This window comes from Ranitomeya imitator, chromosome 1, assembly GCF_032444005.1.
Source record: "Ranitomeya imitator isolate aRanImi1 chromosome 1, aRanImi1.pri, whole genome shotgun sequence".
NCBI lineage: Eukaryota > Metazoa > Chordata > Amphibia > Anura > Dendrobatidae > Ranitomeya > Ranitomeya imitator.
The window spans coordinates 253728811-253746516 of NC_091282.1; the positions used below are offsets into that span (position 1 = coordinate 253728811).

The following is a 17706-nucleotide window of genomic DNA, read 5'->3' on the forward strand; positions in this document are numbered from 1 at the left end:
CTTTTTGTGCATAATCTAGAAGATGCCACATTTTTCCCTAGACTAGTTTCACACTATTACTCCATTGTATTTATTGATGTCCCACTTATTAGCTTTTTTGAAAAAACATTTCTTCTGTAGCCACTGCTGCCGTTGGAAACTAAAGATAGAATTTGCAAAACTTCAAAAACTTTAGAGTTCTCAAAAAAAAAAAAATACTACATGCAAACATGAATGAAAAAAACCCTTTATTTCTGCTGGTAACATTATATGTAGCTTTATGCACTTATTTTAGTTTCAACACTATTTTTTCTCCCTCAGATGCCTCTCATCTTGTTGGCGCACTGGCGCAGTTTGCACACTTAGCAGCCGATACAATTGTAAATGGCAGTGCAACATCTCACTTGGCACCCCCCGACCATGGAGATCGTGAGTACAGTTTTTCATGCTGGGTTTTTTAAGGTATTTATGCCATTAAGTATATTGGTTTTCTTAAACACAATGATTTTTAATGTTTTAGGTCTTGTAGACAGCTGCAGGGATTGTGGAAGCCAGAGTTTACAGTACTTGAATGAGCTGAAGGATAAGCAGTCATTGAAAGGTGCTGACCTGACCAATGTTAGAAGAACATTGCAGAATATCCTTGGACTTGGAGAGGTACAAATAACTTTTTAATAAGTAACAAAGAGCATTCCTTGGATTCAGATTACCTTAATTAAAGGGCGATGCATGGGCCACAAAAATGATACTACACTTCTTCCAGGACTCTATTCATTTCTATGGAAACGTTGTAGCTCATGGACTTGTCTGTTTTCGTACCTCCTGTAGTAGCAGACTAAAAGACTGAGATGGAAATTACCCTTTAAATTCACCTTTGTAAGTTTTATATCAAAGCTTTAATTTCATGTTTGTTTGTTTTTTTGTGTTTCAGGAGTTAAGGCCTAAGAGCTTGGATATCAGGCAGGAAGAATTAGGAGACATGGTGGATAAAGAGATGGCATCTACATCTGCAGCCATAGAAGATGCAGTGCGAAGGATTGAGGTGAGGATTATGTAATCTATAATGGACTTTATATACTGAAATAGTTTCTATCCTTGTGTCATCTGCAGATATAACTGAATAAAGGAGTTATCCAGGACATTGATTATTTTTTCAATGAGTCGAAGAACTTACCGGCAGTTAGTTGCCAACTACCTACTTTTTCTTCCCTTCTAAGATCTCTCCCAGCTTAAGTGGTAACTCAGGCTCAGGAAACTGGCTATCAATCCTCATAACATTGGCTGTGACGCACCGTGGACAGAGCACTGTGGAAGAGAAGAAGCTGCTCTGTCGACATGATGTCACCAGAAGCCGGAGAATCCGTGGCAGGAGATGTCAATGACTGCTCTAAGCCAGCAGATTTTGTTGCAGGGCAGAACAGGCAGGTAGTTACCAACTACCTGCCACTAAGTTTGTAGCCCCATTCAAAAAATAAGCAGTGCCCCAGATATCCCCTTTAAATGAAGTAGAGAAATGTCATTCATTACATTCTCCTACACCATAACCTAGTAGGTTCTTGTCTGTTTTGTAAGGAGAATTACCTATGACTGTAGTGTTCCCTCTAAAGCTCAAACTACATTGAGTGTTAAGGCTACATTGACACTGCCATTAGTGGCTCAATCAACTGGAACAATGATCTGTTGGGTTCAAAGACTGCCGGTGGTATGGGTGATGTGGCAAATCTGAACTGTGTCATTACTTCCATTACAGACAAAGCACAAAACAAATGTCAACATAGTTTGACTTGAATGTTTTGTGCTGTATAGTATTTTATCAATACTGGTATGAGCTAGAAGGGTACTATCTGTTCATATGAACCTGCAGCCCAACCCCTTCTCTGATCTATCAGCCATGTCATGTGGCCACTTGACTGGAGCATTGAGAACCACTTGTTACCTGTCGCCCCCTGGCTCCGATTTTGATTAGCCAGCCTGGCGCAACCTGAACCTCATCATTGTAGCTGGACACGTGACTTTGCACCAGACTGGGTAATCGAAAAAAGAGTGACAGACACTGTTAGGTAGGAGGCTTTTCTCAAGACTCCCATACTGCGACCACAGATTACTGACGTGACCGATGGACCAGGTCCTGCGAATCGATTTGCACCAACTCTAGCCTTCCGCTATTACAAGGTAAAAATAGTCGCTGCTATCACTTAACTGATCTGGTATTTCACTCCAGTTCTTTTAATTTATTATGTATCAATTATTTTGGCTGAAACACTTCTATTTTCTGGCAGGAAATGATGAATCAGGCTCGAAAGGACAGTTCTGGGGTTAAGCTGGAAGTAAATGAGAGGTCAGTTTAATTATTTTCTCAAGTGATGAAACGTCAGTGCTGCAGCTTTTTATATCATACATTGCGGGTACTGTCTCTATTTTAAGCCTCTTTATAACTCGTATATTGTTGGTCCCATCAGAGCAAAGCTGTTCTTAGTCTTACTTTTAAAAGGGTTTCCGGGATCACCACAATAATCTACTTTCCCTAGGATATGTGATCCATATGCAATTAGGGGGTATAATTCTCAACACTCTCCAAATGGCTTTCGAATGTGGCCGCAGTGCTCGGGCAAGTGCTGCAGCTTTTTCAATGTTTGCACCGTCTACTTGCTTGCAATTTTCTTAATAAGTGTCTGTAGACCATATTGCAGCATCGTCCCATTAAAGTATATCAATTAATATTGCACTATTCTGTACAGTCACCACTAAGTATATGGTGTGCAAGTAGACGGAGCAGTATAGACACGTGCCATGGCCTCTTTAAACCGCTATGCCATCAAAGATTATCATTATGGTGATCCTGGAAAACAATGTTATTCAAAACAATGTTATTTTGTAAACTGCTGTGGGTAAAGCAAAAAAAAATGTATGTTTGGCTTTGTATTTTAATAGGATTTTGAATTCATGCACAGACCTTATGAAGGTAAGCGATGAAGAGTGAGCAGTGTACTCTTATGCTCAAGGGGTTTTTATACACGACAATAGTATTTAAAAAAATCTCACAAGTTGCAGTACCTTTAAAAAAAAAAAAAAAAAAAAAAATGGGCGTCACACACATATATAGATAAAAATAAGGGGAAAAAATAGACACCTATTACCTATATTAGGTGTCTGTGCCCCCCACTGTGTAATATAATGGCTGTATCTGACCCTACAGGAACATGGTCTGATCATACCACATCTCCTGGGCAGGAAATGATGACGCTGTGCCTTTTTGTTTTGCGTATGTGAAAACATTGATGTCTGAATGAGGCCTAATTGTTTGTATTTCCGTACATGGATCTCATACTCCATACAGAATAAATTGAGATTATTATTTTTTTTAAATCTATATTGTATATTTATTTAGCCATTTGTGAACATGCTTTTTTTTATTTTTTTATTTAAGTATAGATTTGTCTTGACTTTGAGCTACAATGATATTAATCAGAATTGTTTTTTTTCCTTCTATTCAGGCCATTAGGCAGCTTGTTATAACCTCCACAGACTTACAGAAGGAAATTGTAGAGAGCGGAAGAGTAGGTTTCATATTTACTTGTCACTTTGTCTGATTTAGCGTATAGCTTAGTGGGTTTTTTTTTTAAATATAACACTTGCATTGTTTATGTAAAACTCTATATTATATATATTAAGCAACATTCACTGCAAGTCAATGGTTTCCCATCCCCTGCTTGCCACTATTGTGCATATTTAATAGGTTTGGGAAGTTGTCACTCCCCGGGGTCGTATATGACCTATTAATATGGGAATACAGGTGATGCAAATGTTACACTAGTCCTTCCTGTATGCCTCATATTAATGGGCTTGTTGTGGAGAAATCTTATTTTATTTCCTTATACTAATGATTTCTTCCAGTCACCAGGGCATGTGGTGCCTGGCAGAAACCCCTGCCTCCTGTCTTTATTGTAATCCTTACCTCCTCCCAGTTACGGCCCCGGAATCCCGCACCTGCGCCCTGCACTCCCTCAGAACACATACACATACCTCATCCTCCATACTGTGGGCGCTGTATTCAGGGTTCTTCTAATCCTCCAATCCTTCTATTTGGATATTTTTCTGCCACATTCACATGCTTCAGAAAAAAATCCCTGCAGAATAATAATGCCACGTGTTTAAATAAAAATAAAAATCTATAGCATGTGTGATTGATACTGATTCTGTTCTGTAAAACAGACTGTTGCCATTGAATTGCAATTAAATATGGAGTTTCAGCAGTGGATTTGCCTACAGCTAATTCTTAATGTGTTAACATTGTAAAATGATAATATCTTGATGGATATCTGCTAAAATAATTTTTTTGTGGCCACTGCTTTACAGGGAGCAGCCACCACCCAAGAATTCTATGCCAAGAACTCCCGCTGGACGGAAGGTCTGATCTCCGCATCAAAGGCTGTGGGCTGGGGAGCCACCCAACTCGTGTAAGGATCTCACCCTCTTCATATCATTTTGATGTATTAATTTGTATATACAAAACTGGTTTTCCATTATTGATGATTGATGTCCATTATTTTTCTTTGTAAAGTAATGACTATCTAGTTTCTGAAGCTTGTTTGCTGTGTTACAGGGAGTCTGCAGATAAAGTCGTGCTCCATAAAGGGAAGTATGAGGAGTTGATTGTCGGATCACATGAGATTGCTGCCAGTACAGCACAACTGGTGGCTGCATCCAAGGTAACACTGTCAGTAAAAGAAGCGAGAAATAGTCAGACACATAATTTGTAGGCAAGTCCTAAAGTACCGAATTTTTCGGACTATAAGACCCACCAGACCATAAGACGCACCCTAACTTTTCAGAAGGAAAATAGGGAAAAAATCTTGTGTCAAATGGGAGTCCTTCTTAGTCTGAATTCATCTTACGGGGATGTGGGTGGGGAATCGGCAGCGCTGGTGGAGTGGGGTCACAGGAGGTGTTCGGTGGCCCTGCGATGATCTGACTCCCATCCCAGACTGGTTTGGTGGTGCGGGAGCTTCACTGACATCTTATAAAAGCACGGAGACCCCGCACATCCATTGCTGCAATGCGGTGGCCTTCGGGGAAATGTCCTGAGCTTGCTAACCAAAAGCCATTCTTAAAGGGAACCTGTCACCCCGAAAATCGCGGGTGAGGTAATCCCACCGGCATCAGGGGCTTATCTACGGCATTCTGTAATGCTGTAGATAAGCCCCCGATGTTACCTGAAAGAGGAGAAAAAGAGGTTATATTATACTCACCCAGGGGCGGTCCCGCTGCTGGTCACTTCGGATGGGTGTCTCCGGTCCGCTGCGGCGCCTCCCATCTTCTTTCCATGACGTCCTCTTCTGATCTTCAGCCACGGCTCCGGCGCAGGCGTACTTTGCTCTGCCCTGTTGAGGGCAGACAAAGTACTGCAGTGCGCAGGCGCCGGGCCTCTGACCTTTCCGGCGCCTGCGCACTGCAGTACTATCCTCTGCCCTCAAGAGGGGAGAGCAAAGTACGCCTGCGCCGGAGCCGTGGCTGAAGATCAGAAGAGGACGTCATGGAAAGAAGATAGGAGGCGCCGGAGCGGACCAGAGACACCCATCCGACCTGACCAGCAGCGGGACCGCCCCTGGGTGAGTATAATCTAACGTCTTTTTCTCCTTTTTCAGGTAACATCGGGGGCTTATCTACAGCATTACAGAATGCTGCAGATAAGCCCCTGATGCCGGTGGGATTACCTCACCCGCGATTTTCGGGGTGACAGGTTCCCTTTAAGATATTTCCCCATTCTACCCCTAACACCTATTATCCCGTCACCAGCTGGTCTTTCTTACACCTTTCCAGAATTCCTCTATTTATACTACCTTTAATATAAAATTGTCCTACCTCAACCGTTCCTTCTAGTTTTTGAAAAGGCCTTCCTCTAAAAATAAGTTAATTGCTTATATATTTTTTTCCTTCACTGCCTGGTTGGTCGGTTGACCCTTGCTGTACATATATTGTAAGGTAATAACATTGAATATGTTTCTTTGATTCTGTATGATCATTATTCTTCAATAAAATTAAAGGCTGTCAGCAGCTTTTTCTGTGTAATCTGATGACTGCATAAGGTAATAGTTAAAACGCAGATTTGATTCTCTTATTGAGCTTGTGGGTTTTTTGCTTGCAATGACCGTTTAAGCACCAGGAACTTATCATTGCTGGGACCCGGCAACGCATACATCCTAGTTTAACACACTCCATCCTGTGATGGGCAGCTCACTGTGTATGGACATTGTATATACAGAGCACGGTGTGGGGGGGTCAGCTTCCTCAGCTCTGCTTTATTGCTAAATCTATGAGATCTCTGTGTCAGAACTGATGCACTGAGTAAACTAAAATGACACATATAACCAAAAAGAAATTACCTAGTCACAAATGGCACTTCCAAAATAACATACTATACAAATAAACTGAAGCATATGCCAAGTAAAAATTCCCCAATTTTTTTTTTTTAATTTAACAAATATTGACACACAACTATTTAAAAAGATTCAGTGGGTGAATACACACACATATGGACCTGAGAACACAGGACTTAATATACTTATGCCATAAACATATTTAAAAAATGGGTGAATATCCAGAGTATATCAAGAAAAAATTTTTTTTAGGGTTCCTCAGAGAGGGCTACCTTTATATATGCAGCAAAGCTTTCTTGAATGTTAATCAATATTATATAATTCAATATATTTCTCTTTGTAAACGGTGCTTTTGGACTTATATGTCAGCCAAATTTGGTATTCAATATAACATTCATAAAGCATAGACACATAAATCAGGAAAAGAGTTTTCCCATACAGCTCTATTTAGATGCCCATATAGCTTATGGCTCTATGTAAAAACCTTTGTGGCTCCTCACAGCAAAATTGTCTACATATATAATTATAAGATTGCTTGCTATCTCTACATCCAAAATAAAGAACATTAAAGTACATAGTGCTAAAGTTCAATATTAGTGCAAAACATGCTTTAGAATACTTGCAGAGATAAAACCACATTGTAAGGTGCAAAAACAAGCTACTAAATATGACAGCAATCAAATAAGTTACTACACCCCCATCAGAAGAAGCTAACGCGAAACGAAACGCACGTCGGAACGCTCCCTGCTAACCAGGTCGTGTATACCCCTTGAAGTTAGTTGATTTGCTTCCTCCTTCATGTCTAGCTGAGTATTGCAAACCTTCAGTAGCATGTTTGCACTTTAACCACTGCACCTTAACCTAATTTTGTCATCCTTATTTGATTGCTGTCATATTTAGTAGCTTGTTTTTGCACCTTACAATGTGGTTTTATCTCTGCAAGTCGCAGTCATTATTTATCATGGCTTCTAAGGGGTTACATGGCCTCAGAGTTCTATACGTACAATGGAGGGCAGGAGGGGGTTGAAGTGAAGAATAAAATGAGTCACAAGCTGGATTATTTGAAGAAATTACCATTTCCGCAAATGATTAAAAGTGTTTTCTCTAGATGAGGACAAACAAACAAAAAATCATACACAGAGAGGGATGACTTTACATTATACGACTTTCTTTTCTTGGAATGCTCTGTCCTTTTACTACAGTTAATCATTTTGACAAATTTGCAGTGTTATGTGGCAGCAAAAAGTGCCCCAAAATATCGTTATATGAAGCGGATTATGTATCTACAGGTGAAGGCTGATAAAGACAGCAAGAATCTGGGAAAGCTGCAGCAGTGCTCTCGTCGTGTCAATGAGATGGCAGCGAATGTGGTGGCATCCACAAGATCAGGCCAAGAACAGATTGAAGAGAAAGGTAGTTTGTCTAGTATGTGGTCTTGAATTGGGATGTTTGATATGTATTCCTATGAGATCACTAATGACTAGTGATGAACAAGTGTACTCATTGCTCGGGTTTCTCCTAGCACGCTCGGGTGGTCTCCGAGTATTTGTTGGTGCTCGGAGATTTAGTTTTTGTTGACGCAGCTGCATGATTTGCAGCTTCTGGACAGCATGAATACATGTGGGGGTTGCCTTGTTGCTAGGGAATCCCCACATGTATTCAAGCCGTCTAGCAGCCGCAAATCATGCAGCTGCGTCAACATCAACAAAAACTAAATCTCCAGAGCACTCACAAATACTCGGAGACCACTCGAGCGTGCTAGGAGTAACCAGAGCAACGAGTATACTCACTCATCACTACTAATGACCTTTCCCTTTAGATACCATGGACTTCTCTGGAATGTCTCTCATCAAGCTAAAGAAGGAAGAAATGGAAAGCCAGGTAATGTGCAGTCTCTATGGACATCACATGTAGGAATGCTCTGCTTTCCCAAAAAATCCTGTATATGAAGTCCTCATGAGTAGGAGGAAAAGTGAATGAATTGCTTCTTAAAGTGACCCTCAACCTTGGCACCTAAGCATTTAATTAGTACACATTGTTTGCTTCCTACTGCCTCCTCCACTAAACCTGGCAGTCTGGTATTTCTGATGGCCACTTTAGAGGCATGGGGAGCACATTTCTAAGTCTGAACCGTACCTTCTCTGCCTTTCTTTTGCTATGTAGTCATGGTTTAGATTTCTGCTCCCTATGCCACTGCATGGTCACTTTTAAATCAAACCTCTCTCCATAGTTAAATGGGTGGAGGGGGGTGGGGTTATCTGGTCCTTTAAAAGTGATAGCATATCTCTAGGAGAGGCCATCAATATTTGCAGGGAGTGGCAATAGAGGCACCCCACCAGTCTATCAATAGCTGCTGCTCCTGATATTGTAACTTAAGGTACCGTCACATTTAGCGACGCTGCAGCGATCTAGACAACGATGCCGATCGCTGCAGCGTCGCTGTGTGGTCGCTGGAGAGCTGTCACACAGACAGCTCTCCAGCGACCAACGATGCCGAGGTCCCCGGGTAACCAGGGTAAACATCGGGTTACTAAGTGTAGGGCCGCGCTTAGTAACCTGATGTTTACCCTGGTTACCAGTGTAAATGTAAAAAAACCAAACACTACATACTTACATTCCGGTGTCTGTCGCGTCCCCCGGCGTTCTGCTTCCCTGCACTGTGTAAGCGCCAGCCGTAACGCAGAGCGGTGACGTCACCGCTGTGCTTCACGGCCAGCCGGCGCTCAGTCAGTGCAGGGAAGCAGAACGCCGGGGACAGACACCGGAATGTAAGTATGTAGTGTTTGCTTTTTTTTACATTTACACTGGTAACCAGGGTAAACATGGGGTTACTAAAAGCGGCCCTGCGCTTAGTAACCCGATGTTTACCCTGGTTACCAGTAAAGACATCGCTGAATCGGCGTCACACACGCCGATTCAGCGATGTCTGTGGGAGATCCAGCGACGAAATAAAGTTCTGGCCTTTCTGCTCCGACCAGCGATGTCACAGCAGGATCCAGATCGCTGCTGCGTGTCAAACACAACAATATCGCTATCCAGGACGCTGCAACGTCACGGATCGCTAGCGATATCGTTGTTAAGTTGTTCAGTGTGAAGGTACCCTTAGTCCTTGTTCACTTAAATGGGATGTAGGTGTTGTTAACTGCACGGTCATCCAGCTCCTATGTAAAGTAAAAAAAAAAGCTACGTGTGTGTATGTATAATATATTATATGTATATGTGTTTGTGTGTGTGTGAGCGAGTATACTCGTTACTCTGGTTTCTCCGAGCATGCTCGGGTGGTCTCCCGAGTATTTCGGTGTGCTGGGAGATTTAGTTTGTCGATGCAGCAGCATGAGTTGCGGCTGATAGACAGCTTGAATACATGTGGGGAGGCTTAACAAACAGGCAATCCCCACATGTATTCAAGATGTCTAGCAGCCGCAGCTCATGCAGCTTCGTTGACATAAACTAAATCTCCGAGCACGCCGAAATAATACTCTGAGACTACCCGAGCATGCTTGGAAAACCCGAGCAATGAGCATACTTGCTTACTAGTGAATCACTAGTGTGCATGTATGTATATCGGGTACTCTAGAACAGAGGTCCCCAACTCCAGTCCTCAAGGCCCACCATCATGTCATGTTTTCAGGATTTCCTTAGTCTTGCCCAGGTAATAATTGCATCACCTGTGCAATGCAAAGGAAATCCTGAAAACATGACCTGTTGGTGGGCCTTGAGGACTGGAGTTGGGGACCTCTGCTCTAGAATATGTAGGTAGTATATAGCACAGGCTACATACTATATTGCACAGTGACGTAGTATGTAACATAGCGTACGTAGTATATAGCAGGGCTACGTAGTATATAACACAGCCACGTAGTATATAACATAGCCACGTAGTGTATTGCACTGGCACGTAGTATATTGGTCAGCCACGTAGTATATAGCAGAGCCACGTAGTATAGAACATAGCCACGTCGTATATCGTAGTATATTGCACTGCCACGTAGTATATAACAGAGCCACGTAGTATATAACAGAACCGCCACAGCCACATAGTATATTGCACAGCTACGTAGTATATAGTACAGAGCACGTAGTATATTGCACAGCCACGTAGTATATTGGACAGTCACGATATATATTGCACATTCACGTTGTATATTGCCCAGCTACATCGTATATAGCACAGAGATGTAGTATATAACAGAGCCCACACAGTATGTAACACAGCCCACGTAGTATACAGCAATGTGGGCACTATATGCGTGGTTAAAAAAGACTTAAAATAAAAAATAATCATAAACTTACCTTCCGAAGACCCCTTGAAGTCCTGGCGCCTGTGTGCGGTGCACGCGGCAGCTTCCGGTCCCAGGGTTGGTATGAGCGCAGGACCTGTGATGACGTCGCGGTCACATGACCATGTTGTCATGGCAGATCCTTCTCTCATAGCATCCTTGGCACCGGAACCTGCCGCTTGCACTGCCGAGGACAGCAGGCGACGTCGGAGGGTGAAAATAACCTTTTTTATTAATTATTATTATTTGTAACATTAGATCGTTTTACTATTGATGCTGCATACGCAGCATCAATAGTAAAAAGTTGGTTACACAGTGTTAATAGCTGCGTTAACGGAGTGCATTACACCGTGGTCCGTTAACTCTGGCATTAACCCTGTGTGAGCGCTCAGCGCTGACTGCAGGGCAGTAAAGCAGCGGCCATTTCGCTGCCAGACTATGGCCGTCGCTGATTGGTCGTAGCAATGGTCGTGGGCGTTTTGCCATGACCAATCAGCGACTTGGATTTCCATGACACAGAGGCCGCAACAAATGAATATCCGTGACAGACAGAAAGACAGACAGAAGTGACCCTTGGACAATTAAATAGTAGACTAGATGGTGGCCCGATTCTAACGCATCGGGTATTCTAGAATATGCATGTCCACGTAGTATATTGCACAGCCCATGAGTTATATTGACCAGCCACGTAGTATATTGCCCAACCACGTAGTATATTGCCCAACCACGTAGTATATTGCCCGGCCACGTAGTATATTGCCCGGCCACGTAGTATATTGCCCGGCCACATATGTAACAGGTTAAAAAAGACTTAAAATAAAAAATAAACATACACTCATCTTCCGAGGGCCCCTTGTAGTCCTGGCACCTGTGTGCAGTGCACACGGCAGCTTCCGGTCCCAGGGTTGGTATGAGCGCAGGACCTGTGATGACGTCGCGGTCACATGACGTGACGTCATGACAGGTCCTTCTCGCATAGCATCCTTGGCACCGGAACCTGCCGCTTGCACTGCCGAGAACAGGGCGCGACGTCGGAGGGTGAGAATAACGTTTTTTTTTATTATTATTATTATTATTATTATTTGTAACATTAGATATTTTTACTATTGATGCTGCATACGCAGCATCAATAGCAAAAAGTTGGTCACACAGGGTTAATAGCTGTGTTAATGGAGTGCGTTACACCGCGGTCCATTAACGCTGGCATTAACCCTGTGTGAGGGGGCTGACTGGAGGGGAGTATGGAGCGGCCGGCGGACTGTGCCCGTCGCTGATTGGGCGTTTTTCTCTCTCTCTCTCTCTCTCTCTCTCTCTCTCTCTCTCTCTCTCTCTCTCTCTCTCTCTCTCTCTCTCTCTCTCTCTCTCTCTCTCTCTCTCTCTCTCTCTCTCTCTCTCTCTCTCTCTCTCTCTCTCTCTATATATATATATATATATATATATATATATATATATATATATATATATATATATATATTCAAGCTTCAAAGAAGCTTTATTGGCAGGACCAAATACACATCAGTTTTGCCAAAGCAAGTGTATAGAGGCAATAGGGATAGGGACTGAGGGGATGTTGGGTAGGAGCTGTGGGGGGAGGTGGATGGGGCAGATCCAGGGTGGGGGCTATAGTCCATGGCATAGGGGAGATGGATGGGGCGGATCCAGGGTGGGGGCTATAGTCCATGGCATAGGGGAGGTGGATGGGGCAGGTCCAGGTTGGGGGCTATAGTCCATGGCATCATAGTTCTCTTTCTCGTAGTCTATGACATTCGCTCACATACCGCGCTGCTATCTCCACCGCTCTCTCTTCTTCTCCCAGCAAGATATAGGTTTTCTCTTCCTCCTTCATGGTGATGAAGTCTGGGAAGAGATGTGAGAGTCTCCTGAAGTGAGTGTCCCTCACTGCTGAGTATTTGGAGCAGTGTAGCAGGAAGTGGGTTTCGTCCTCTATGGCCTCCTGATCACAGTGTTGGCACAGTCTTTCCTCCCTGGGCTTGTAGCTCTGCCTGTGTCGGCCACATTCGATGGCCAGACTGTGGGCACTGAGTCTATATCGGCTCAGGATCTGGCGGTCTCTGGGGTCCGGGAGTTTCTCCAGATATGGGGCCAGTCTGTAGTCTCTCTGTAGGCTCCGGTACATGGTCAGTTTCTGTGAGCTGATGATATCATTCTTCCAGTCACTGACATACCTCTCCTGGCCTTCATCTGCCATCTTCCTAATTCCGGCTTTTGTCAGGTTGTTGTGATTGGTGTTCTGCTCCGGTTGGGTTTGGCTGGGCTGTTCCGGGGGTTCTGGTTTTTCTGTTTCACCTTCATGTATCAGGGCTTTATGGTGGTGGGAGCTTGGATTGCTCCTATGCAGGTGAGCCTGGAATGACAGCGCCCTCTTTAGAACTGTTAGGTGTAGAGGGAATCTGCCCAGCTCGGCCCGACAAGCACTGTTGGAGGTGCTCCGATGGACCTGGAGAAGGTGCTTGCAGAATTCCAGGTGGAATATTTCTGTTGGACTGGAGTCCCACTTTGACCAGTCTGGGTAGGTGTGAGGACCCCAGACTTCGCTGCCATACAGGAGGATTGGGGCGATGATGGAGTCGAAGATTTTTAGCCAGACCCTCACTGGTGGCTTCAGATGGTAGAGTGTCCTTCGGATGGCATAGAAGGTTTTGCAGGCCTTGTCTTTCAGGGTCTCTATGGCTTGTTTGAAGTTCCCTGACCGGTGAATCTCTAGGCCCAGGTAGGTATATTTGTCCGTTCCTGTGAGGTCGCAGTTGTTGAGGATAAATGATGGGTGTTGGTCTGATCTTCTCTTTCTCCTCTGGAACACCATGGTGTTGGTTTTCTTTAGGTTGACCGGTAGGGCCCAGGTGGAGCTGAATTTCTCTAGGATTTTCAGGTTGTCCTGGAGGCCTTTCTCGGTTGGTGACAGCAGCAGCAGGTCATCTGCATACAGCAGGAATTTCACCTGGGCGTCGTGGAGGGTGAGACCTGGTGCTGAGGAGGATTCCAGGGCGGTAGCCAGCTCGTTGATGTAGATGTTGAAGAGCGTTGGGCTTAGGCTGCAGCCTTGTCTTACTCCGCGGCTCTGCTGGAAAAAAGCCGTTCTTTTGCCGCTCACACTCACGCTGCAGCTGTTCTCGGTGTAGGAGCTTTTGATGACATCGTAGGTCTTTCCTCCTATTCCACTCTCCAGCAGTTTCAGGAATAAGCCCGGGTGCCACACTGAATCAAAAGCCTTTTTAAAGTCCACAAAGCAGGCGTATATCTTCCCATTCTTTGTATTGTAGACGTGTCTCTGAATGAGGCTGTGCAGAGTATAGATGTGGTCAGTGGTGCGGTGGTTCGGCATGAAACCTGCTTGGCTCTTGTTGAGGATATTATAATATATATTATATATTATAATATATAATATATATTATAATATATATATATTATATATATATATAATATATATATATATATAATATATATAATATATTATAATTATATATATTATATATATTATAATATAATATAATATATATATATATATATATATATATATATATATATATATATATATATATATATATATATATATATATATATAATTTGTTTTGTGCCACAGAGTGGGTGGCCAAGTGTAAGGGATGCACTAAATTGTGCATACAAGGAGAAAAACTTTTGTATACCAATTTTATCCTTGTGTGAAGATGGCTGATCGAATTTTAAAGCTTACAAGAAAGTGAAAGTTCAATACCCCTTGCTTACCCATCTAATTTATATTCAAAACTAATTGATATTTTTATTGTTAAGGTTAAAGTCCTTGAACTTGAGTCTGCGCTGCAGAATGAAAGAATGCGTCTCGGAGATCTTAGGAAGAAGCATTACGGAATGTCAGGAGTGCTTGATGAAGCAGAAGAAACTGTAAGACCACCTCAGAGACCTGGAATTCTGAAGAAGCCACAGTTGGCACAGAAGCCGAACATTCCACCCAAGACCGAGCACAAGGTATAAACTTCAGAAAACCATTTCCTCCCAACTCTGAGATGCCATGTATGATATTAAGAACCTGAAATAATACTTACTACTAAACTATATATTTTGGGGGGGGGATTTGCCATGAATTCAAACTAATACATTGACACTGAAAGGGTTTTGATACTTTAATAGAGCTGGCGGAGTGTGTGATCACCAAAGTTTATATACTTATAAAACAAAACAGTGAACCTGTCAGCTGATACACGATGCCCTATCCATGGGCGGCTTGTATCAGGCACTGGCTGTATGATTTTAGCCAGGTAAGTTTGTCTGAAATGCTGCGACGTTTCAGAGAAAAACGCACTTTAAAAGCCGTCTGGGACAGAGATCGCCCCCGTAAAATAGTCGGACAGGCAGGTCCCCGGCGGCTTCACCCCACCCACTGTCCTGGATGGACAAGTCTCTGCCTACATGCGCTGATTCATGAAGAGGAGCAGTTACATTTCTGGAGTAAAGAACACCACGGCTCTCCATGAATTAACAGAGCTGTGGCACTCTCGCCCCGTTCCACCCATTTTAGCAGAGCTTGGCAAAACCACTGTGAAAACTCCAAGTTATACAAAAAAATTAAGAATTTTCAAAGAGGTTTACGCCAGAATTGTGACGTAATAGCTTTGATGAAGTGGGACTTAAATGTACTCAAATGTTTTTGATCCTTAACATATTTTTTTATTAACTACATGTTTAATTTACTCTTTTATTTTCTAGATTGATAAAGATGATGGCGTCTATCAAGCTCAGTTCATCAACTTCTAGCTCTTGATTCCATGTCAGGATGGCTGTCCACCATGACGTTTGAGCACAGCTACATGTTCTAGGGTGTGCCAGAAATACTGTAACACTGGCACTTTTGAACCATTACATCTGTGTTCTATACAGATAGTTGCTCTTCTGATACCTTTGGGGTGGTAACTTTAGCCTTTCCCACTCAGCTGCTTATTTATACTAGTGTAAGAAATCTATTGTTGGCATCTTTTTATTTAGGTTTATTTTATTATATTTTATTTTGCCTTTATAAAGAGGTGCAAAAGGGTGGTGCACAATTCTTCTTGTAAGTTATATATGCACCAGAAGATACCCTCTACTACAGACGTTAACCAAACTATTGCGTGGCTGGGTGGCATGTCCTCAAATGCCACCATCTAGAACAGTGTTTTGTCAGAATCCAGTCCAGAATCTCCTCAGTATTGCACAAGTGAGACAACCTGTGGCAGTTCCAGATACCTTAATATTTCCATCTCACGTACAATACCAAGGCAATCCTGAATAACTGTTGGGGGCTGTGAGGACTGGAGTTTGGGAAACGCCGATCTAGAATATAAATTGACTTGAAATGTGAATGTCTGAATAAAGCTGAGACCATCTATGCTTGAAAGACGTCCTTCTAGTTGAAGACCACCAGTCTTGTAACCGTTACTCTTTAGGTTCTCACTATTTCTACTTTGCCTAGGTGAGAAGGGAATGTCTTCTGTGATAAATAAATGTTGAACTAATGTAATTATGTTTTTAAATGTTTTAAATTTAGAATTCATTATGTTCTGTAGAATATTCCATATTTTTATTTTCTTGCACCCAAGTTTCTGGAGGAGGGGAAAGTTGAGTAATACCAATTGGTGGTGTAAATCACTTATTATAACAAATCTTAGCAATGCCTACAGGACTCTAAAATGGCATCTTTAGGCTTGAAACAAAAACAAATGTTGGGTGTTCACTTGCTAATATGATCTGTGCTGAATTAGCAATTTAATAACTGTTAGAATTAAATATTAAATCAGTACAGAGGACGAGAGTACCATTCTGGAGCAGAGGTTGGTGCCCGGCTTAAGGGATTGTGTAAAGGGGCTGTATATAATCTTCCACTGCTACAGACACATTAGCGTCACCTTGGATGTGTGTAGGTGAGAGATACAATGTCCAACTATTCTGCACACACGCGTTTTATTGTTTTACCTATGTGATCTCACTTCTTTGTTTCCAGTTGGTTATATTCTGTCCGGTGTTTTGTCATCCATGATTACGTGGCGGGTATGAGGACTCACTGTGATGCTTTATTTATTTGATGTGTTACTTAGGATCCCGGGGATTTTTTTTCATTTCCTGTCATTTTATTTTCAGCACGGTGACTGAAGATGGTGAACTTGAAGGCTGAATTTTTTTTTTTTATGTTGAGTATAAGAGTATACTTTTGTTCACTAGCGATCTACCAGCCATGATTCATGTGCTCTGTCACAGAACATTTATTTAGAGAAATGTCCTGATTTATTAAAAGTTTTTTATATGCCATCTGAGTTACAGGGTTGTCCGTCTCAAGCAGTAGTCTTTTCATATCCTTGTCCTCCTTTTAGGCTGAATGTGTTTTCAGTTTTGTATCTTTGTACATGTGAAATAAGCAATAAAACTTTAAATCTATTTTATGTGTGACGGTTTTATTTTTGAGAATGTGGAACTACTGCCAAATTGCCGGTTTCCACTGGCCGCAGCTGAATTCCATTTTGGCATGTTATTATGGTACTAAATTATACCAACAATCTTGTACCAAACTTGTCTATCAATAGATGATTTGGATAGTAAAGTAAAATGAGTAAAGACACTAGCGCCCAAGAGGAGATGGGCAGTGCTGAAAGCGGCTGACAGAAAAACAGGTCCTGTGTGGCAAGCCCATAGAGAAATGTGATCAAATACAAACTGGATACTGTCACACTAAACAGCAGGTGGATGGACATGGGGCGGAAAAAATACGTACAATAAGTATATCAATAAAAATTGCATATATAAAGTAATGCTCAGATAATCCCTTCAAAAGTCATGGTAATTCAAACCTACACACACCGGGACTTATGATCAATACCTATCAATAGTCTGAATTATCTAGGACTCAAGCTCTATATTAACCCCTTCCCAACCTGTGACACAGCGTATGCGTCATGAAAGTCGGTGCCAATCCGACCTGTGACGCATATGCTGTGTCACAGAATGATCACGTCCCTGCAGATCGGGTGAAAGGGTTAACTCCAATTTCACCCGATCTGCAGGGACAGGGGGAGTGGTACTTTAGC

The 17706-nt window shown here is 42.5% G+C and overlaps 1 protein-coding gene across 1 annotated transcript in view; it reads left to right on the top strand.

The window, feature by feature from the left end:
* HIP1R (huntingtin interacting protein 1 related) overlaps nt 1-17059 on the top strand; it is a 182946-nt gene extending 165887 nt beyond the window's left edge. Inside the window, exons 21-32 of the mRNA XM_069755688.1 lie at nt 301-408; nt 500-636; nt 911-1021; nt 2259-2317; nt 2911-2941; nt 3474-3536; nt 4336-4436; nt 4583-4688; nt 7646-7769; nt 8176-8237; nt 14426-14620; nt 15359-17059. Coding sequence (XP_069611789.1) covers nt 301-408; nt 500-636; nt 911-1021; nt 2259-2317; nt 2911-2941; nt 3474-3536; nt 4336-4436; nt 4583-4688; nt 7646-7769; nt 8176-8237; nt 14426-14620; nt 15359-15406 — 1145 coding nt within the window. The 3' untranslated portion in view covers nt 15407-17059. The remainder of the gene's footprint in view (nt 1-300; nt 409-499; nt 637-910; nt 1022-2258; nt 2318-2910; nt 2942-3473; nt 3537-4335; nt 4437-4582; nt 4689-7645; nt 7770-8175; nt 8238-14425; nt 14621-15358) is intronic.
* The last annotated feature ends 647 nt before the right edge of the window (nt 17060-17706 follow it).